At 42.7% G+C, this 16,349-nt stretch overlaps 2 protein-coding genes across 6 annotated transcripts; both read right to left on the bottom strand.

The window, feature by feature from the left end:
• Positions 1 to 1,295: 1,295 nt before the first annotated feature.
• On the bottom strand, positions 1,296 to 6,579 carry LOC122987738 (zinc finger E-box-binding homeobox 1). 4 transcript variants are annotated; one of them, XM_044359757.1, is made up of 3 exons: positions 6,482 to 6,579; positions 2,981 to 5,467; positions 1,296 to 1,945 (listed from the first exon to the last, which is right to left on the bottom strand). In XM_044359757.1, the coding sequence occupies exons 2-3, from the start codon at positions 5,441 to 5,443 to the stop codon at positions 1,586 to 1,588; spliced, it is 2,823 nt and encodes a 940-aa protein (XP_044215692.1). In that variant the 5' UTR covers positions 5,444 to 5,467; positions 6,482 to 6,579; the 3' UTR covers positions 1,296 to 1,585. The 4 variants fall into 4 exon arrangements, with proteins under 4 accessions (XP_044215692.1, XP_044215691.1, XP_044215693.1 ...); XM_044359756.1 differs by lacking the exon at positions 6,482 to 6,579 and adding an exon at positions 5,645 to 6,474; XM_044359758.1 differs by lacking the exon at positions 6,482 to 6,579 and adding an exon at positions 5,828 to 6,474.
• Positions 6,580 to 6,807: 228 nt separating this feature from the next.
• ntd5 (ntl-dependent gene 5) lies at positions 6,808 to 15,502 on the bottom strand. Of its 2 annotated transcripts, XM_044359760.1 has the most exons (9): positions 15,390 to 15,502; positions 13,748 to 13,882; positions 13,129 to 13,320; positions 11,838 to 11,867; positions 9,126 to 9,249; positions 8,577 to 8,653; positions 7,970 to 8,152; positions 7,531 to 7,728; positions 6,808 to 7,414 (listed from the first exon to the last, which is right to left on the bottom strand). In XM_044359760.1, exons 1-9 carry the CDS (start codon positions 15,454 to 15,456, stop codon positions 7,332 to 7,334), a joined length of 1,089 nt encoding a protein of 362 aa, XP_044215695.1. In that variant the 5' UTR covers positions 15,457 to 15,502; the 3' UTR covers positions 6,808 to 7,331. The 2 variants fall into 2 exon arrangements, with proteins under 2 accessions (XP_044215695.1, XP_044215696.1); XM_044359761.1 differs by lacking the exon at positions 11,838 to 11,867.
• Positions 15,503 to 16,349: the final 847 nt, after the last annotated feature.

Here is a 16,349-nt window from a genome sequence, read left to right as displayed (position 1 = left end):
ATAGTACCAGAGACAGTTAGAATGCTGGAGCACCCCTCTAACAATTATTAGATTGCACAGGTGTTCCTAATAAAGTGCTCAGTGAGTGTATATCTACATATCTCTGAGCCACAATGTGTATTGTATTTAACTGTGTAATTCATAAGCCCTTCTGAGATAAAAGGTCATTTCTGTAATTAAGAGTGCTCCCTCTGTGAGTTGCTGATTATATATTCATTTAAAGGTATAAAATAGTAAAAGTAAGATGTGCACTAAACGTCTGCTCTTACTGTTTTACTAGAGCAAATACTTCACTATCTCTGTCTTTCTGCAGCACATGCTCTATTCTCAGAAAGTCTGCTTGGTTAACCTTTGCTCCACACACTCTATACCTCTCTCCTTCCACTAACCACCTATAAAAGTGAGTTTGCCGAACTATAATACAATGGCGCTTAGAGCAGGGCTTTCAGCATGCATCTCTATTCACACAATGGCCAATGTAGAAATAAGGAATGGGACGGCCATGAGGATCCAGTCAGGTCATTTGAGCGATACGGTATTTAATAACTTATCTTGAGCTTAGCTCTGTTAGGCTCCATGGCTTAAATGGAGCAGAAAATTGAGAGAGTGCAAAAAACAGAGGACTGTCTTACAAACTCAATTACTCCCTGGAGGCAGTCCAAGTGGTCAGCTTGAATGGCCCAGCAGATATATATCGGGTATCTTTTTCTTCACAAAGATCCGTGTAAAGTCTGGTCTGGTCTTTGGTAATTAATGTAGAAAAGAGAATCGAGTCGTAGGATCATCTTAAATTAAAGGAGAGATATGGACCTTGTGTTCATTACCAAGCAGAGTTATATGTGATTAAAACCTTTTTATGCAAAGCCACATTAGAGATACTCCATCTGTATAAAAAAAGACACCGAGGTTTAATAGAAAACGGGACAAAGATTCAGTTACAGTTGTCAAAATTTAATTGAAATAAGTTAATATAATTCACATTAAACAAAAAATCTGAATATAGTGTTTATGTTAGAACAACTCAAAACATTTGGTCAAACTCTTACATGATACGTATTAAATACATAAAATCAACAGGCAACAAAGGACAAAGTAAGTATTTTCATTCACAATGTAAAAAAAGTGAATATTGAGTAAAGTAAAACAAGTGCAAATGACTCACAGTGTCTCTGACGGTAAGAAAGATAGATTACATCTTTCACATAAGATAGTGCAGAAGTGCAGCTCTTCATATATACAACTAGAGCAGAGAATTGTTTTAGTAAATAAGTTATCTTTCTTTTTGAGCACTTTAGGGTTTTATCATGTAGATTGTGTGGGAATGCAATTTAATGGGGACATGTTAGCATTATAGTTAATATTTTGACCTCACATAAAAAACATGATTTTCAAGCTTTCCCTTTCATATATGCATCTTTTTTTCATACAGGAAAGCAAATTCAAAATCATGTATGACTTTGAAGGCTTTATTTTTGGCCCATCAAATGGAATGGGAATAATATACATTCATATAAATAAATTAGCATCAAAACATTAAAATAAATATTGCAAGTGCTCCCTTCTTTGAATGTTAGTTAATTACTCCTTAAGTTTCCATTTCAGACTCCGAGTTATCCAAATTAGACACAGTTGAGCTGTACCATTCGGCACTCTCTTCCTCTTCCTGCACTCCGGATCCGCCGCCTCCTCCGTCTCCTCGGCAGCCTCCTCTGTCTCTTCTCTCGCTCAGCATTTCCATGGCTACTTGGTGGTATGGGTGTTTGCGTTTGGTGTGTCGGCGTAGTGTGTTGCGCTCTGCAAAGCGCGTGTGGCAAAGTTGGCACTGGTAGGGTTTCTCTCCAGTGTGGACCCTTTGGTGACGCTGGAGCTCACCGGCCTCCCTGAAGCGTTTGGCGCATATGGGGCACACAAAGTTCCTCTGGCCTGTGTGGATGTGCTTGTGTCTCTGTTGAGAGAAACATTTTATCAAAAATCTGTAGAAAATGAAACTCAACACTTGGCTATAATCAATATCTTTATGCTAGCAATGGATCACATGACTACTTGTATGTAAACAGGGTCACAAATAGTTAAAAATCCATAATTATCACCTGAACCCTCAACTCTCAACAGTATTTTGGCATCTTTAAGCTCATTTTGTTATCTTCTAGCCAGCAGAAAAATAACAGTCAACTATTTTGATAAGAGATTAATTGTTTTGAGTAATTTTTTAGTGTAAAGTGCTAAAACTCTCTTGTTTCAGCTTCTTAAATGTGAATATTTTCTGGTTTCTTTAGTCTTCTATGACAGTAAACTGAATATCTTTGGGTTGTGGACTGTTGGACAGGACAAAACAAGACATTTTAGGTTGCATCGTAGGCTTTAGGAAACAGTGACCAACATATTTCACCATTTTCAGACATTTTAAAGACCAAACAACAAATCAACTAATCAACAGATAAAATATTCAACAGATGAATCAATAATGAAAATAATCGTTAGTTGTAGCTGTATTCTCATAACTGCTTTTTCAGTTGCAGCAAGCAGCTGTTGTCAGTGAAAAAGCTCTAAAAATCCACTGAACGCTACCTGCCCAACACCAAACAGCAAACAGACAAAGTTAGTGACTAGCTGGTGAACACAGTGGAGCATTTAGCAGCTAAAGAGAAAAAGAGATCTTTCTCAAAAATTGGTGAAGACCAAAGCTAAAAACTAAAAAGAAAATGAATATTGGTGAATATTATTCATCAGGTGGCCAGAAACACTACTCCAAATGAATACTAATGTTGCTCCGTATTTGCTGGATGTGTAAATAGGAAACTGTTAACAAATTATTATGTCAGAGTTGTATTCACAGCATGTTTCCCGATGCCACCGGAAAATTAGTTATTGCACATTATCTAACAGTCGCTGCACTAATAATTTGTGACATCTAATTAAATGATTTCTGTTATTACTTTTGTTGCTGATGAAATGATGTTTATAATTTGTTTGCACTGACCTGCAGATGGCTGGAGCGTTTGAAGGCTTTGCCGCACTGCTGGCAAACGTGAGGCTTCTTCTGTGAGTGAGTGATGGCATGGCGCTCAAGGTCAGAGAGGTAAAAGAAGACCCGCGGGCACAACTGGCAGTACAGCACCCTGCGGGAGCTCATGGCGTTGGGTGACGCCGCTGGAGAGAGAGGATCCAGCGGGTCAAGGGGGTCAAGTTTGCCAGAGGGGAGGATGGGTCCAATCAGAGGGGAGGAGGGAGCAGCGGCGCTGGAGAAGTAAATATGGTCCTCCAGAGGTAAATGTTCTGACTGCAGGTCAGAGGGGTCAAATTTGGGCTCTGAAGCTGGTGATTGGGCTTCTGCCTCTGAGCTGGGCTGAGCTAAGGGGTCATAGGTCAAACCAGCAGCGCACTGTGTGTGTGGAGAGGATGCTGCTGCTGTAAAAGTTGATGGCTTGTTGTTCTCGTTTGAGACTTCTTCAGCAGATATGGCTTCAGTTCCGAGGTTTGAATCAGAAGAGTTGATCTGAGTGTGAATGAGTGCTCCTCCAGAAGTGTTAAGGTGATTGTTCTGGAGAGCGGGGGCGGGCGAGGGGACAGCAAGAGAGGTGAGAACGGAGCTGGAGTTTACATTATTTACTCCCGACAGGATAACGGGGGGGTTATTGGGGCTTAGTCTGATGACAGGTTGAGACAGCGTGGGCAGAGGTGATCCCAGTGTGCTGACCTGACCAGAGGGCAGAGGAAGAGAGACTGAGGCGGAGTCGGCAGTGATCTGGGACAACTGACCGGTTGTGGGGTCGAGGACAGCGATAGGAGTGGAGGTAGAGGCAGAGTCACCAGAGGAAGAGGTTACAGACGAAAGGAGAAGAAACATAGGAGCGGAAGCACCAGGTGAGGTCTGAGTGACAGAAAGGGGAAGCGAGAGACCCACCGGAGCAGAGGAGAGCTGGGTAGAGGAAGAGGAGGATGATAAAAGCAGAATCGGAGCATTAGTAGAGGAGTTTGTGAGGATCTGAATGGGCTGGCTGGAGACTGATATCCCAGAGGGTTGGGACAGAGCAGCTTTAGGCTCCTGAACAGATTTACACGGCTCTGAGGCCTTAGAGGAATCTGAGTTTGTGATCAAACTCATGAAGACTTCTGGAGCCTTTGTCTGATCCACACCTAGTGATGGTGAATCAGTAGCAGGGGCTGGTGAGGGATATATATCATCAGAAGGTGCATTTAGTGCATTATCTAAACTTTGGCTGTGGCTAGGACCTGCTAACATGGCCAACTGCGATGACCCCTTTCTCTCCACCTCTGCTGGATTCGCCTGATCTGACTGAGGATCCTCTGACGTGGAAGCATCGACTTGTGGCACTTTGAGTCCGTCTGAACTGAGAGTATACGGGATTCCTTGGTCGTCTATGAGAAGAAGGTTCTCTGTGTCACAGTCTATCGAAGAGAGGGAGGTGAAGACAGAGGTAGAAAAGAACGAAGGAGACAAGAGAGAGTCTTCAAGCGTATCTGTGCCACCCATGCAGTACACAGAGTCCTCTCCATCATCTTCTTCTACTATGTCTCTGTCTCCTTCTCCTTCGTATTCATCTACCTCCATAATCAATGAGCTCTCACAGACAGAATCATCCAGAAAGCGCCCTCGACTTTCTCTTTTCTTGGGCAAACTCAGGTCTAGCGGTTCTGTCTGTTCCTCCATCCTCACTTCATCAAACTTCTTACAAGATTTCAAGTCCATTTCTTGCAAAATTAGAGGAATATTTTTCTCCAGTTCTCTCTCTGCACTTTCCTCTTTAATCCCCTGCCAGCTTAGTATTTTAACTGTATTGGTGTTGGAGATAAAAGGAGTTTCTGACCCATCAGTGTGGATGATTTTAGCATCCAAAACATCCCTTTTCTCCCCCCTCTGTGCCTCCGTACCATGGAATGATTCTGCTTCAGTCTTTTGATGTGTAACTTCCTTGATCTCTCCTTCATTCTTAACAGCAGATATTTGGATTTTACCACTGTTTTCTTCTGTGATCACTGCTCCGGCTGAGATCAAAACAGGTCTTCTGAAATGTGAGCGAGCAAAGTCTTTGGTCAGGCTGATGGTGGAGTTTGTGATTGGCCTTTTGCACCGTGGGGGAACAACAATTTTGATTCTGATTGGCTGGCTGCGCAGAACAGGCACTCCAGTCTTTACTGTAATTGGCTGCCTGAACCCACCAATCTTACTTGTTTCCTGAGAGGCTGGCTTAGAAGTCCCGCCCACCTCTGGCTTTTTCCCATTGATTGATAGAGCATCCTGCCTGATGGTCACTGCTTTGACAGGGCATGGCTGGAGGTTACCTGCTAGAGTACTTGGTGAGGTTTTTTCCTTTGGGTCCAGAAAAACCTCTGTCACTGGCCCTGATCCCTCTGCACACTGGCTGCCATTTTGGACATCCAGGCTGCCACTGGTCAGGACTGTAGCCAACTGAGAATCCATTTTGGGGCATACCTATTTATATTTCTATAAAATAGGAATAAAATAATAAATTAGAAACTCAGAGAAGCAGAATTAGAGTGAAAAATAAACACATTTCATGGTGGAAAGGGAAAGGAATTAAATAAATAATTGTGGTTGGTTGAGAAAACTCATGTCTGGTGATTATTGGGGTCAAGTTGAGAGCAAAAAGCCAATAATCACCATTGATTTTGTGATATTCTTTACATATTAAGCAGATGATGCTTTCTAATCCCACAGTCCGAATTGATGAGCGACTCATGTGACCCCCTCCTCTTCCTCCTCCTCCTCCTCCTCAGCAGCAGACCGTCCTGTTAATTGTGCTACCTTGCATGATCCTAAATTATAGCTCAGCGGATTGCTTACCGAGGGGTCGCCTGGAGTCGCCGATCATTCACAAAAACGCACCGGAGTACAGAAGGGTCCGAATGATGTGAGCGAAATAACATTTCCTCTCTCATACTTCTACCATCCACATGCAACACGAATAAATAGCTAATAACTCGTTTCATTTCGGATCTGCCTCACATCATTATTCATATTTCGTTTTAGTTTTGCGTATACCAGCCTGTTCTCTTTGGTTAAAAATTTGGCTGAGGATAAACCGAGGAGTCCTGTCCGCGGAGGACGCCATTACGCACAGTCCTAGGTGCGAAATGCCAAGATCATTATGATGCGTGTGCGCCTTGACAGCTCTCGGACCTGGGACAACACCATCACTACATCACATCTGAGTAGAGAAACGTGTATATTTACAGACTGTCGCGGTGTGGAGCGGATCCTTCCCTTTTGCACCGGAGCCTGCTCGGACCTACAGCCAGCCATTTTAGAGCCGAGGGTCCGAGACACCGAGAGCGCAACCCGGCAGCTTTAGGACAAACTTTCCCGCCGCGCTGTCATTTATTGCAGCCCTGCTGTCAGAGCCGGCGGAGGACGCGCCGGACACGCTTTCGATACATTTAAAACTGTATTTTTAAACTATACTCCACCCATACACTCGCTGCATAGGGACTGGCTTACCCGAGCTGTGGATATTTCCGGAGGACCAAATATGACTGTGCAGTGTAAAGGGTGATGCTGCGAATGCTGAGGGAGGGAGGGGTCAAGGGGAGTTGCTATGGTGTCGCAGCCTACCGGGTCCGACCAGTAGCCATGTTCAGCCTATGAGTACTGTTGAACCTGCAGCCTGCAAAAGGAGCTTTCCCTCTGCGCGCCTGGCAGTCAAAGAGACGGAGGCAAAGCTGCAAGAGATAAATATGAGGATGGAGAAAAATGGGCTTGAACTCTCCTAGTTGGACTTTCTGTGTTGTTAAAAAAAAAAAAAGAGAGAGAGACAGAGAGCTAAACCACTTTGACATAATTTTATTTAAAATCACTCACATCTTTACAACTTACAAGCCTCAAGACTTGATGCGTTCCGGCTCAACAGAGGAAAGAGAGATCACACAGTGAGATATCACAGAGTCAAGCCATTATGAGTTAGGCTACATGGATGTACCATCACAGGCATAACAAATGGTGTAGTATGTATTAGAGCTATATACATCATTTATGGATTGCCATCTACAATATGCATCGGCTCAAGCTGGAGGAGGATGAAAGTACTACTTGAGGGGTTACAATTAAGCCTGCAGTGTGATATTATGCAGGAGAGAGTGACAAAGGCCACAAGCACAGGAGAGACGTACAGCTTATAGGGTGCTGATGCACAGGATCACTGTGAAAAATATTTCAGCGTCTAACAGACCACGATCATAGCACAGATTATGACATAGCATAGTGTAAGCGAAGCTGCAGAGTGTTCATGGTGCTGCTGTGTGTGTGTCAGGAGGTGTTGGTATGTGTGGGTCGAGGTCAGACATGGAGGTCATTACTCCACATCATCAGGCTCGCACGCTTCGATCTCTGAGACCAGCCGATGAGGGAAGAGTTTATACTGCAGCCATGTGGGCTCTGAAAAAGAAAGAGAAAGTCAAGAGTACCGTCATTAATACATCCAACTGACATCTGCTGACACAGATATAGATAAGAAAATGATGTATGGCCTGTAAGAGTGGCCCAAGGTTTACCAAGATAGCAGGCTGGTGGCTGCAGGTTTCCGTCAAAGCAGGTCTGGGTTGCAGTGAAGCTGCACTGCTTGCGAGGGTGTTTGCAGTAGAATGTCACATTTTCCCCATGAGGAACCATGGCATCTGTAATGTCAAAGGGCCAGCGCTTCACCCCACCGATCTCCACACGGCTCCTCTCAGCAGGGATGAGACAGCGAGCTGGGAACAACATGGTATCAGAGTATAAGTATGAAATGCAAAATGCTATTTCTGCATGCTTGTAAGTGATTAAGCCTGTGCAAATTGGTGTTAGCATGTTTGTAGTTTGCATGTTTGCATACTGCATACATTCAGTGTTTTTATCTGCATAAGTAGACTCTTATTTTAAGTTATTTAATTAGTCAAATGCATAGATTTTGTTTCTGGTGCAGACATTTGAAACCTCCAGGATCTCCCTCACCTCTGCAGTATGGGGGCGATGCACTCCAGCTGCCGTTTGACAGGCAGGTGACCTTCTGGGGTCCATCCAGCAGGAAGTTCTTTTTGCAGAGGTAGTGGATGTCAAAGCCCACTTCATATTCCGTCTTCTGGACAGCCACCACGTAACCCTGCTCCACCTCTCGAGGGGGCTGGCAGTTCACATCTAGGGGAGTGAGAGGATTATTCTTATTTTTTATACAAAACTCAGGGTCAGACTTATTTCATATCCTATAAGAATTCCCCATTCAAGTGTAACAGGCCATGAAATGCCAGTTTAAGCCACAAGATGGCAGAAAAGCACTGCGAAAGAGAGCAGTAGAGCCTGACAGATGTACATTTGAAGGGGCTTCAGTCTGTCTCCTTTGATTCACTCAAACATGCACACATGAACGCAAGCATGAAACACAATTTCCATCCATTCAAAGTGATCACATATGCAGTCTCTCTGTTCATTCAATCACACCTCAACCATCACTCCTTCTTCTCCTGCAAATCTTAAAGACAAACTGAGTGAAAGAGTGTTAAGAGGATGTAACCTACATGCACGTTCACATGCGTATGGTCAGTGCATGAGATAGTACACTTACTTTTACAGATGGGGTGAGGATACTGCCAGGTTTGATTCTCCTGGCAGAAGTTTTCACTGCTCCCCACTATATCCGCTCTGCAGTAGAGAAAAGGAGAGAGCGGCTGTGACAGATGGCTGTGTGGCATGTACAGTATTGACAGCTAAAGGAGCGTCGTCTAAATAAAAGTGATGAAAAAAGGTGTAAATGATTCCTTTTTCCACTCGAGTGTCTAAATTCTGTGTGTACCAGATCTGGCTGACACATCTACTCAGGCTCATCTTATCCTGTGGATGAGTCAGTGTGAAAAGGGGAGTCAATGCGAGATTAGACTGTAATGACCTAGTTAGCTCAATGGAGAAATCGTCAGCTGGGAGATCAAAATGAATTTGTTTGCCATTCATCACTCATCATTCCCCGATACCTCTTCTTTATTCAAGCCTTCACTTAATCTTCTTCACACTACATCCTCATCCCTCTCACTTCCTCCATTTCTACCTCTGTACCATCTCAGGTTTTCATAGCCTCTGCCTACGCACTCACAACCTTAAACCTCCCATGTTCTCTCACCCCGACAGGCAGCTGTAGCCGATGGATGTTCCTACAGTAGCGTCGCCCTGGATGCTGAAAGTGTTGATCACTTCCTCAGGCAGAGGGCAGGTTTGGGCAGCGGACGGTTCAGGCTGCTGAGTCTCTGAAGGTCAGAGAAGAAGAGGAGGAGCAAACAAGCAGCAGGAGGTTAAAGACTTTGCTGTCAGATAAGGAACAGCATAACAGACAGATGTGATATTTTCTCTGCTTTTCATCTGCTCTTGGATTTGCCCAAGTAAGCAATGTATTATTTCATCTTAATACCCAAACCTGTAGAAAAAACAGCAGTTATTTTACATTTTGTGCTGTTTATTTAACAGATGAAGAAAAGTATCATCTTCCCAAACCAGTGGTGGAACGTACGTTACTCAAGTACTCTAAGTTCAATCCTGAGGTATTTGTTCTTTACTCAAGTATTTTTAAATTATGCCTTTTAATACTTCTACTTCACCACAGTTCAGAGGCAAATATTGTACTTTTTACTCCACTAAATTTATCTGCAGCTGTAGTTACTAGTTAATACAAAACCTGTAATAAAGGTATAAAATACAATACCCAACAGTGTAAGGTAATTAAAATGGACTCAGCCTTGACATGCCCCAGTATTAAAATACTGCTTACACATCAATGTGCCAGTAATAATTATTGTAATAAAATAAATAATAATATCATACTGTCAATACAGACATTACTGAATACTGAAATCTTGAATGCAGATCTTGTGCTTGTAGTGGAATATCAACAGTCAGGTGCCCATTTGAACACTCAAATAAGTTTTGCTGGCTGTAATTATTCCTCCTGTCCATACAGGCCATTAGAAGAGACTCTCCAAATGCATTTACAGTGTAAGTGATGGGAGACAAAATCCACAGTCCTCGTTTTGAGAAAAAAATATTTTAAAAAATTTATCTGACAGTTATATGAGGCTTCAGCCATCTGAGTTAGTCAAATAAACTGGATATCTTCCACAGTTACAGTCTTTTTAGGGGAAAATTCCCACTTTGTGTCTGAGTGTTTTCCTGTTCAGCTGCAGAGGTAGTATAATAACAATTATTTGAGCACCTTTGGACTATTGTTTTAGGACAGAATTGAAAAACTTTGAACCTACCCTTTAAGTAAAGGTTTTTAATTTGTCCTTCACTACTGCCCTGTAGTGACACTGATGTGTGACGTTTGTAAAGCACCTCAAAGAGAAATGCAGCAAGTACACTCAGTGTTTATCTAATGTCTGTGTGTGTGTCGCATTGTAATTCAAAGAATTAAACACTCATACAAACACAGTATATACCCAAAATAGCCCAGACTGACAGAACCTGCACAGAGGAAAAATTAGAGTCTGCATTGGTATGTGATTAATGAAAGCAAATAAGTGAAAAAACATGAAAGAAAGAAAGCAGGAATGTCCATCATGCTACCTCATTTAACTTGTATAAACCAAGGTTTCTATTTAGTTTGTGGCCCACGGAGGCGTTTCACCCAGTGTCTTGTTCTATTTAAGTTGTAATAACCCTTCTTAGGTAATAAATCAAAGTTCGATGAGCAGGTGAAACGCCCTACACCTCTCCACGCTCACAGCTATATTCTGTGATTGTGTAACACCTAGCAGTGTTCATTCCTGAAAGTTTGAGTGCCTCATGCTCATGGAAATATAAATATCAAGAGTGGTGCTTGGAGAGAGGCTGGAGCGACCTGAGCTTCATCAAGCGCAGGGTTTCGGAGCTGAGCGCAGCTTTGAAAGGCAGAGACAGCTCTTGCCTGAGGGCTGTCTTGGTTATCTGAAACCAAGAAACGTTAATATAAGGATGTAAAGGGACCTATGGGAGAGGGAGAGTTACGAGTCTGTTTGGCTGTGGATGAGAGCCCGAAGCCGAGTTCTGTTTTCACATACCGCCCCTCTCCTGCCTCGCACTGCTGCCACCCACACACGCTGCAGCACAAAACTGCTATGAAGCAGGTATATCAAATTCATCTTTTAAAAAATTAGAAAATAGTGATTTTGAATGAGCATCTGCGATAAATATACAGCAACCGGATTGAGATTAAAGACCAAAAGTCCAGCCAGGCTTCATATTTGCCCCTTTCTGTATTTTTTTTTCTCCTCTGCCTTTCTCACACAAACATACACACAGACGCATGCACACACCACAAACTAAATAGCCCCAAGCTGGATGCTTGTCCTTGGCTTCCATTGTAGAAAGAGACCTTATCAGAGGCCTCAGATGGAAGAGGATGAGAGGAGAAAGAGATGAGAGGAAAAGAGGATGAGAGAAGAGAGCAGAGGAGAGGAGAACAGGGAACAGAAAGGCCTGAAGCAGCATGAGCAAGAGAGCTCTCTGACTCTCCTGACTGTGATCTGTCGCCCACACACACACACACACACAAACACACACACACACACACACATGCACACGTAGAAACTCTGTGACACATGTGCAATCCGCCCCCCCTACACACACACACACACACACATCTAATGTACACAGAAAAAAATCTACCTCTCTCCGATAAACACACACACAGACAGACACACGTTCACACTCACACTGTGCGCACACAGCTCTGCGCCACTTTGACAGTGATCTGCCACCTACTGCCTCTTAACAGGCATGAAGGAGCTCGACTCACACTCAAAACACACACATGCAAAGGACACACAATGCAAACGCTCTCACACGTTCAAATCCCACCTACCTTCTGCTTGTCTCTCAACAGGAAGATACTCTACGAGAGAGAGGGAGAGAGCTGAAAATCATATCTTTATTTCATATCTTTGAATAGCTTAAAAATCTCAGTGAGAACGGGATCCAGCTGGGTTGAGGATTCCTAAAAAAGCATGTTTGCTGTAGCTCCAGGTGTGTGAATAATGCAGCAGGCCTCACACCTTTACAGCTGAAATTTTATTGTTTTTATCAGAGCTGACAGGTTGACAAAAGCAATGAGCAGAACATATTTTAAGGTGCTGTGTGTTAATGAGATGTGTTGTGATACTAAGAAGCATTGATAGCTTTACTTTCATGTACCGCTGTGCACAGTGGGAGAAATAATAAGGCTGCACAGCAGCAGAACAAATTTTGTCTTTTGTGGTGCAGCCTATTCAGATTTTGGTTCTATATTTAGAGAGACAGAAAGTTCAGATATTTCACCACTAGATTATCTCGGGGCACAGTGGTACTTTGGTTGTAAATTAACATGAATCATGGAAATGGTCTTTCCAAATGTGTTTACAGCTCTGCCCTGCTGACCTATGTCACATGTCAGTTTTAGGTCAGTTAAGACATCTACCACATATTATCGACTTATAATGTTAGATCTTTATTGACACTTTCTCCACAATGTGTTGATTCATCTTGATTATATTTTTAGGCTGTAATCTGTGTTTTTGTTGTGTTGCATTGCTTTATATGGTTTGTTTGGTTTTTTTGGACTTTTTGTCCATGAGTGGACTGCAATGCAAGTCAATACAACAAACCCACAAACTAAATGCAAAATACATAGATTTGTGAGCTGTAGCATTGACTCTGATAGCATGCATGTGTTTTCAGATTTCATCATTTAAACTTATCAAGAGTTCAGCAGTAAAACCTTCAGACAGCCGATATGAACAACTAAAGCTCCGGTTGCTATGGTGATGAGGAGAACAGGTCCCAGTTGTGCAATGTCTCGGTCGACATGATCACAGAGGGGTTTCATTCCTGACTATCTGTCTCTCTCTCTCTGTCTGTCTCTCTGTCTGTCTCTGTCTTTCATAAACACAAAAAGCTACCTTCAGTCTTTGACCACCGACCTAAACACACGTACGGCACACATGCAGTGCGCCTGTTGCTTCTGTTAAACAAGAAAAACAATATTACATTTGAGAAAGTAACAAATACCACAGCAACGTTCTTTCCAGATAATGTTTATTACCTGTGCCATGAATTCCTTGTTATGAAGGAACATGGAGAGAGAAAAAGAACATTTCTCTGTTGAACTCAAAACCCACCTGTGCAGATGGGCTCATCCCCACTCCACTGTCGGTCACCTTGACAACGGCGAATAGTGGCATCCAAGCCATTGGGCAATGCGAATCCTGGCTTGCAGCGCACTTCAAGCAGGGCAGAAAAAGAGTGAGTGGGAGAGAGCAGGCGAGCCACTGAGCTTTCACTAGGGGGTAGAGGCCAGGGACAAGTACGACCTGAGGAGAAAAGAGATGATCCGGAGAGAAGAGAGGAGAGAGGAAGCCGTAACAAAAAGATTCTCAGAATGTGCTGGATTGTTCCTTGTATTAAAAGAAATTGAATGGTAACACTAAACCACTTTTAAAGGACACTAATGAGGTTGTATAACTAGACTGGATCCATGCACAGTGCCCCCTTTTTACAATGCACAAGCATAATAAAAAGCTTGTGTTCAGTTCTGGCACAGAGCACATTTTGAGTCCACATTTTGTGCATGACCAAGGCTTTTATTTTATTTTCCAGGAAAACACACACACGGACAGATGTATGTTGGCACAGCTGCGTGTACACACACACACACACACACTCAAACACTTCTAATGACTGAGCCCACAATGGTGTTCACAGTGACAACTGAGGGCACACATGCATACAAATAGTTACCTGGAGCCACACAGCTGAGACCACACTGGCCGTCACACAGACACTGGCGCTTGCTGCCACAATCTTTGTCTGCTTTGCAGGGCCGAGGACACGTCCTCCTCCTCTCCTCTCCCAGGAGTCTCTCTGGACACGACCCTGTTGTGATACCACACACACTATCACACTCTCACAGTAATTGCCCCTTTGTTTACTTCTACTCCATTCATGGCCCCTTGTAAAAACCGCAAACACTAAGGGCCGCAATAAGATTTTGTTTGCCAGTTTGCCTCCTTTGCTTTCTGTTTGAAGGAGAGTAAACCCAGTGTGGGTGGCCGGGCAAGCATTTACCACCCAGGTTGCCTGATAAGTAAGTATTTAGATGGAATGCTTTACTACTCTTTGCCATTCAGCTATCAGTCTTGTTTTTCCCTAAAAAGTGTTATCGCACTTCTGTGAATAGTATTTATTGCATATTTGCTCAGTTGAATAACTTTGCCTAAAATGCAATTCATGTTTGAACCGAATCAGTCTATCAGAGTCCTGTAGTACCCATAAACCCTCCTCATTTTCCTCATTTCTTCACTATAGATTCCATCAGACATCATAAAAACAACTTATTTCACAATGCACGCCAACATCCACACCCTCAATGTACAGAACATTTGAGGGGGAGTGGGGAGGGAAAAGGGGGAGACAGACTGGGTTCCCCATAATTCATCTCACAGAATGAAAACATGTGTGCTACTGTATTCACTCTGCCCAAAGCACGTGTGAGCACTTTTCCCACCCAAACACACATGTGCTGTGCTTATGTACACATGATCGTCCCTGTTCAGCATGGAGACACACTGTACAGTACATCCATGTAGCACCTATTACACTGGCAATAATCACTGCATATCATGAAATATGGACCAATGTTAGAATTGTCTACGGAGCTATACATTTAAAATAAAAACTGTGATCACATAATTAATAAATAAATGAAACAAGTAAACTCATTTACATTGTCTTGACTTAATTCATTATTGATTAATCTATCAATTATTTTCTCGATTAGTTGATTAGTCATTTAATCTTCAAAATGTCCGAAATGTTGATCACTGTTTCCCAAAGCATGCAACCTAAAATGTTTTGACTTGTCCCAACCAAAAGTCCACAACCCAAAGATATTTGGTTTACGGTCACAGAAGACTAAAGAGACCAGAAAATATTCACATTTAAGGAGCTGGAGCGAGAGTTTTAGCACTTAACCTTAAAAAATGATTCAAAACAATTGAGCAGCTTTCCAAATAGCAAATTTTCTGTCGATCGACTACCTGATCAATCAACAAATCATTGCAGCTCTAAATCAGTGCACTATGAACATGAATACACTATATTGCACAGTCCTTTCTTCAGTTAGTGCAAATGATTAAGTGCAACTGATTAATTGCACATTTCCAAGCCTTGATTGCATCATTATCTTTACATCCAAATGCAACAAAGCTTGCAGGGAAAATTTCAACTGTATATTGCACCAACAAAGGTAACTCAGTTAATAAATACAAAAGTAATTCCCCATCAAACCCCAGTATTTATTGACAGGTAAGCTGTGTTCATTGTGTATGCAGAGTTTATTGCTCTCCCAGGTGTGAGTGATGGATAGAGTCAGAGGGCTTACCTGAAGCCTGCAGGGACACAGTTCCAGTCAGAGCCCACAAGGACAGCAGCAGCAGTGCACGGTCCATCCTTGAAGCCAGGCCTCAGACGATATGAGGGAGGGACGCACAGACACAGCATTTTTAAGGAAGGGGAACAAAGGGTGGGAGAGGGGGGGGGGGGGGGGGGGGGAGAGAGTGAGAGAGGGAGTGAAAGAGAGCGAGAGAGAGGGTACAGCCCAGGAGCACACATCTGGTTTGTGTTGAGGAGGAGAGATTTGGGAAAAATTCCATTCTGGAGGACCTTTCACCCATTTCTGTTGAGACAGCAGATAACGGGGATGACCTATGTATGGCTGTTGCCCCAAAGCACAACAAACAAACAGGAATAAACAAACAGGAAATTGCAATCAACTGAGGATTTTTTGGGGGGGATTTCACCTGATGTTAAAAACCCAACATTTAATCTTCTACACATCGAACCACGTAGCTCAATGTGGCTTTAATTCTTTAATTTACAGATCTGTATACAAGACTGTATTTTGAAACTCCACCCTCTTCACACATAAATGTTCTGTTATAATAAAATGTGAGTTTCATTGGAGAAAAAATCCCATTTATGAGCCCTTTATCCCCGTAAACGTAGAGTACATTTAATTTAGAAATGTGTAAAATACTCCTTAAATGTCCAAGGAAGGCAGCGTTGCATTTGTTGGGCAAGAGCACATATTTGGACTGCTTTGCCTATTAAAGGAATGTACACAATGTGAACAAACAGGGAGGATATCAAAACAAGTTGTTTTGGGACATTTCGCTGCATATTATTGACTAGTTATCAGGCTTACGTAAACAAATCAAGTAGTAGTCCCGAAATTTGACCTTTGCTGCCCATTTTCATGGTGAAAACTAGGCTTTAATTCAAGATATGAGAAAACACAGTATAAAAGAAGCAAAAACAAGATAAACTTGCAATAAAACACCTA

The sequence above is a fragment of the Thunnus albacares genome, chromosome 8, assembly GCF_914725855.1.
Source record: "Thunnus albacares chromosome 8, fThuAlb1.1, whole genome shotgun sequence".
Lineage (NCBI taxonomy): Eukaryota > Metazoa > Chordata > Actinopteri > Scombriformes > Scombridae > Thunnus > Thunnus albacares.
This window is presented reverse-complemented; position numbering and strand designations above follow the sequence as displayed.

Coding starts and splice junctions, on each gene's coding strand:
- LOC122987738 (XM_044359757.1), bottom strand. CDS start 5,443: ATGGATTCTCAGTTGGCTACAGTCCTGACCAGTGGCAGCCTGGATGTC. Junction 1,946..2,980: donor AACGCTCCAGCCATCTGCAG/GTCAGTGCAAAC, acceptor TTCTCTCAACAG/AGACACAAGCACATCCACAC.
- ntd5 (XM_044359760.1), bottom strand. CDS start 15,456: ATGGACCGTGCACTGCTGCTGCTGTCCTTGTGGGCTCTGACTGGAACT. Junction 8,153..8,576: donor TCCTCACCCCATCTGTAAAA/GTAAGTGTACTA, acceptor TCACTCCCCTAG/ATGTGAACTGCCAGCCCCCT. Junction 7,415..7,530: donor GCCACCAGCCTGCTATCTTG/GTAAACCTTGGG, acceptor TTTCTTTTTCAG/AGCCCACATGGCTGCAGTAT.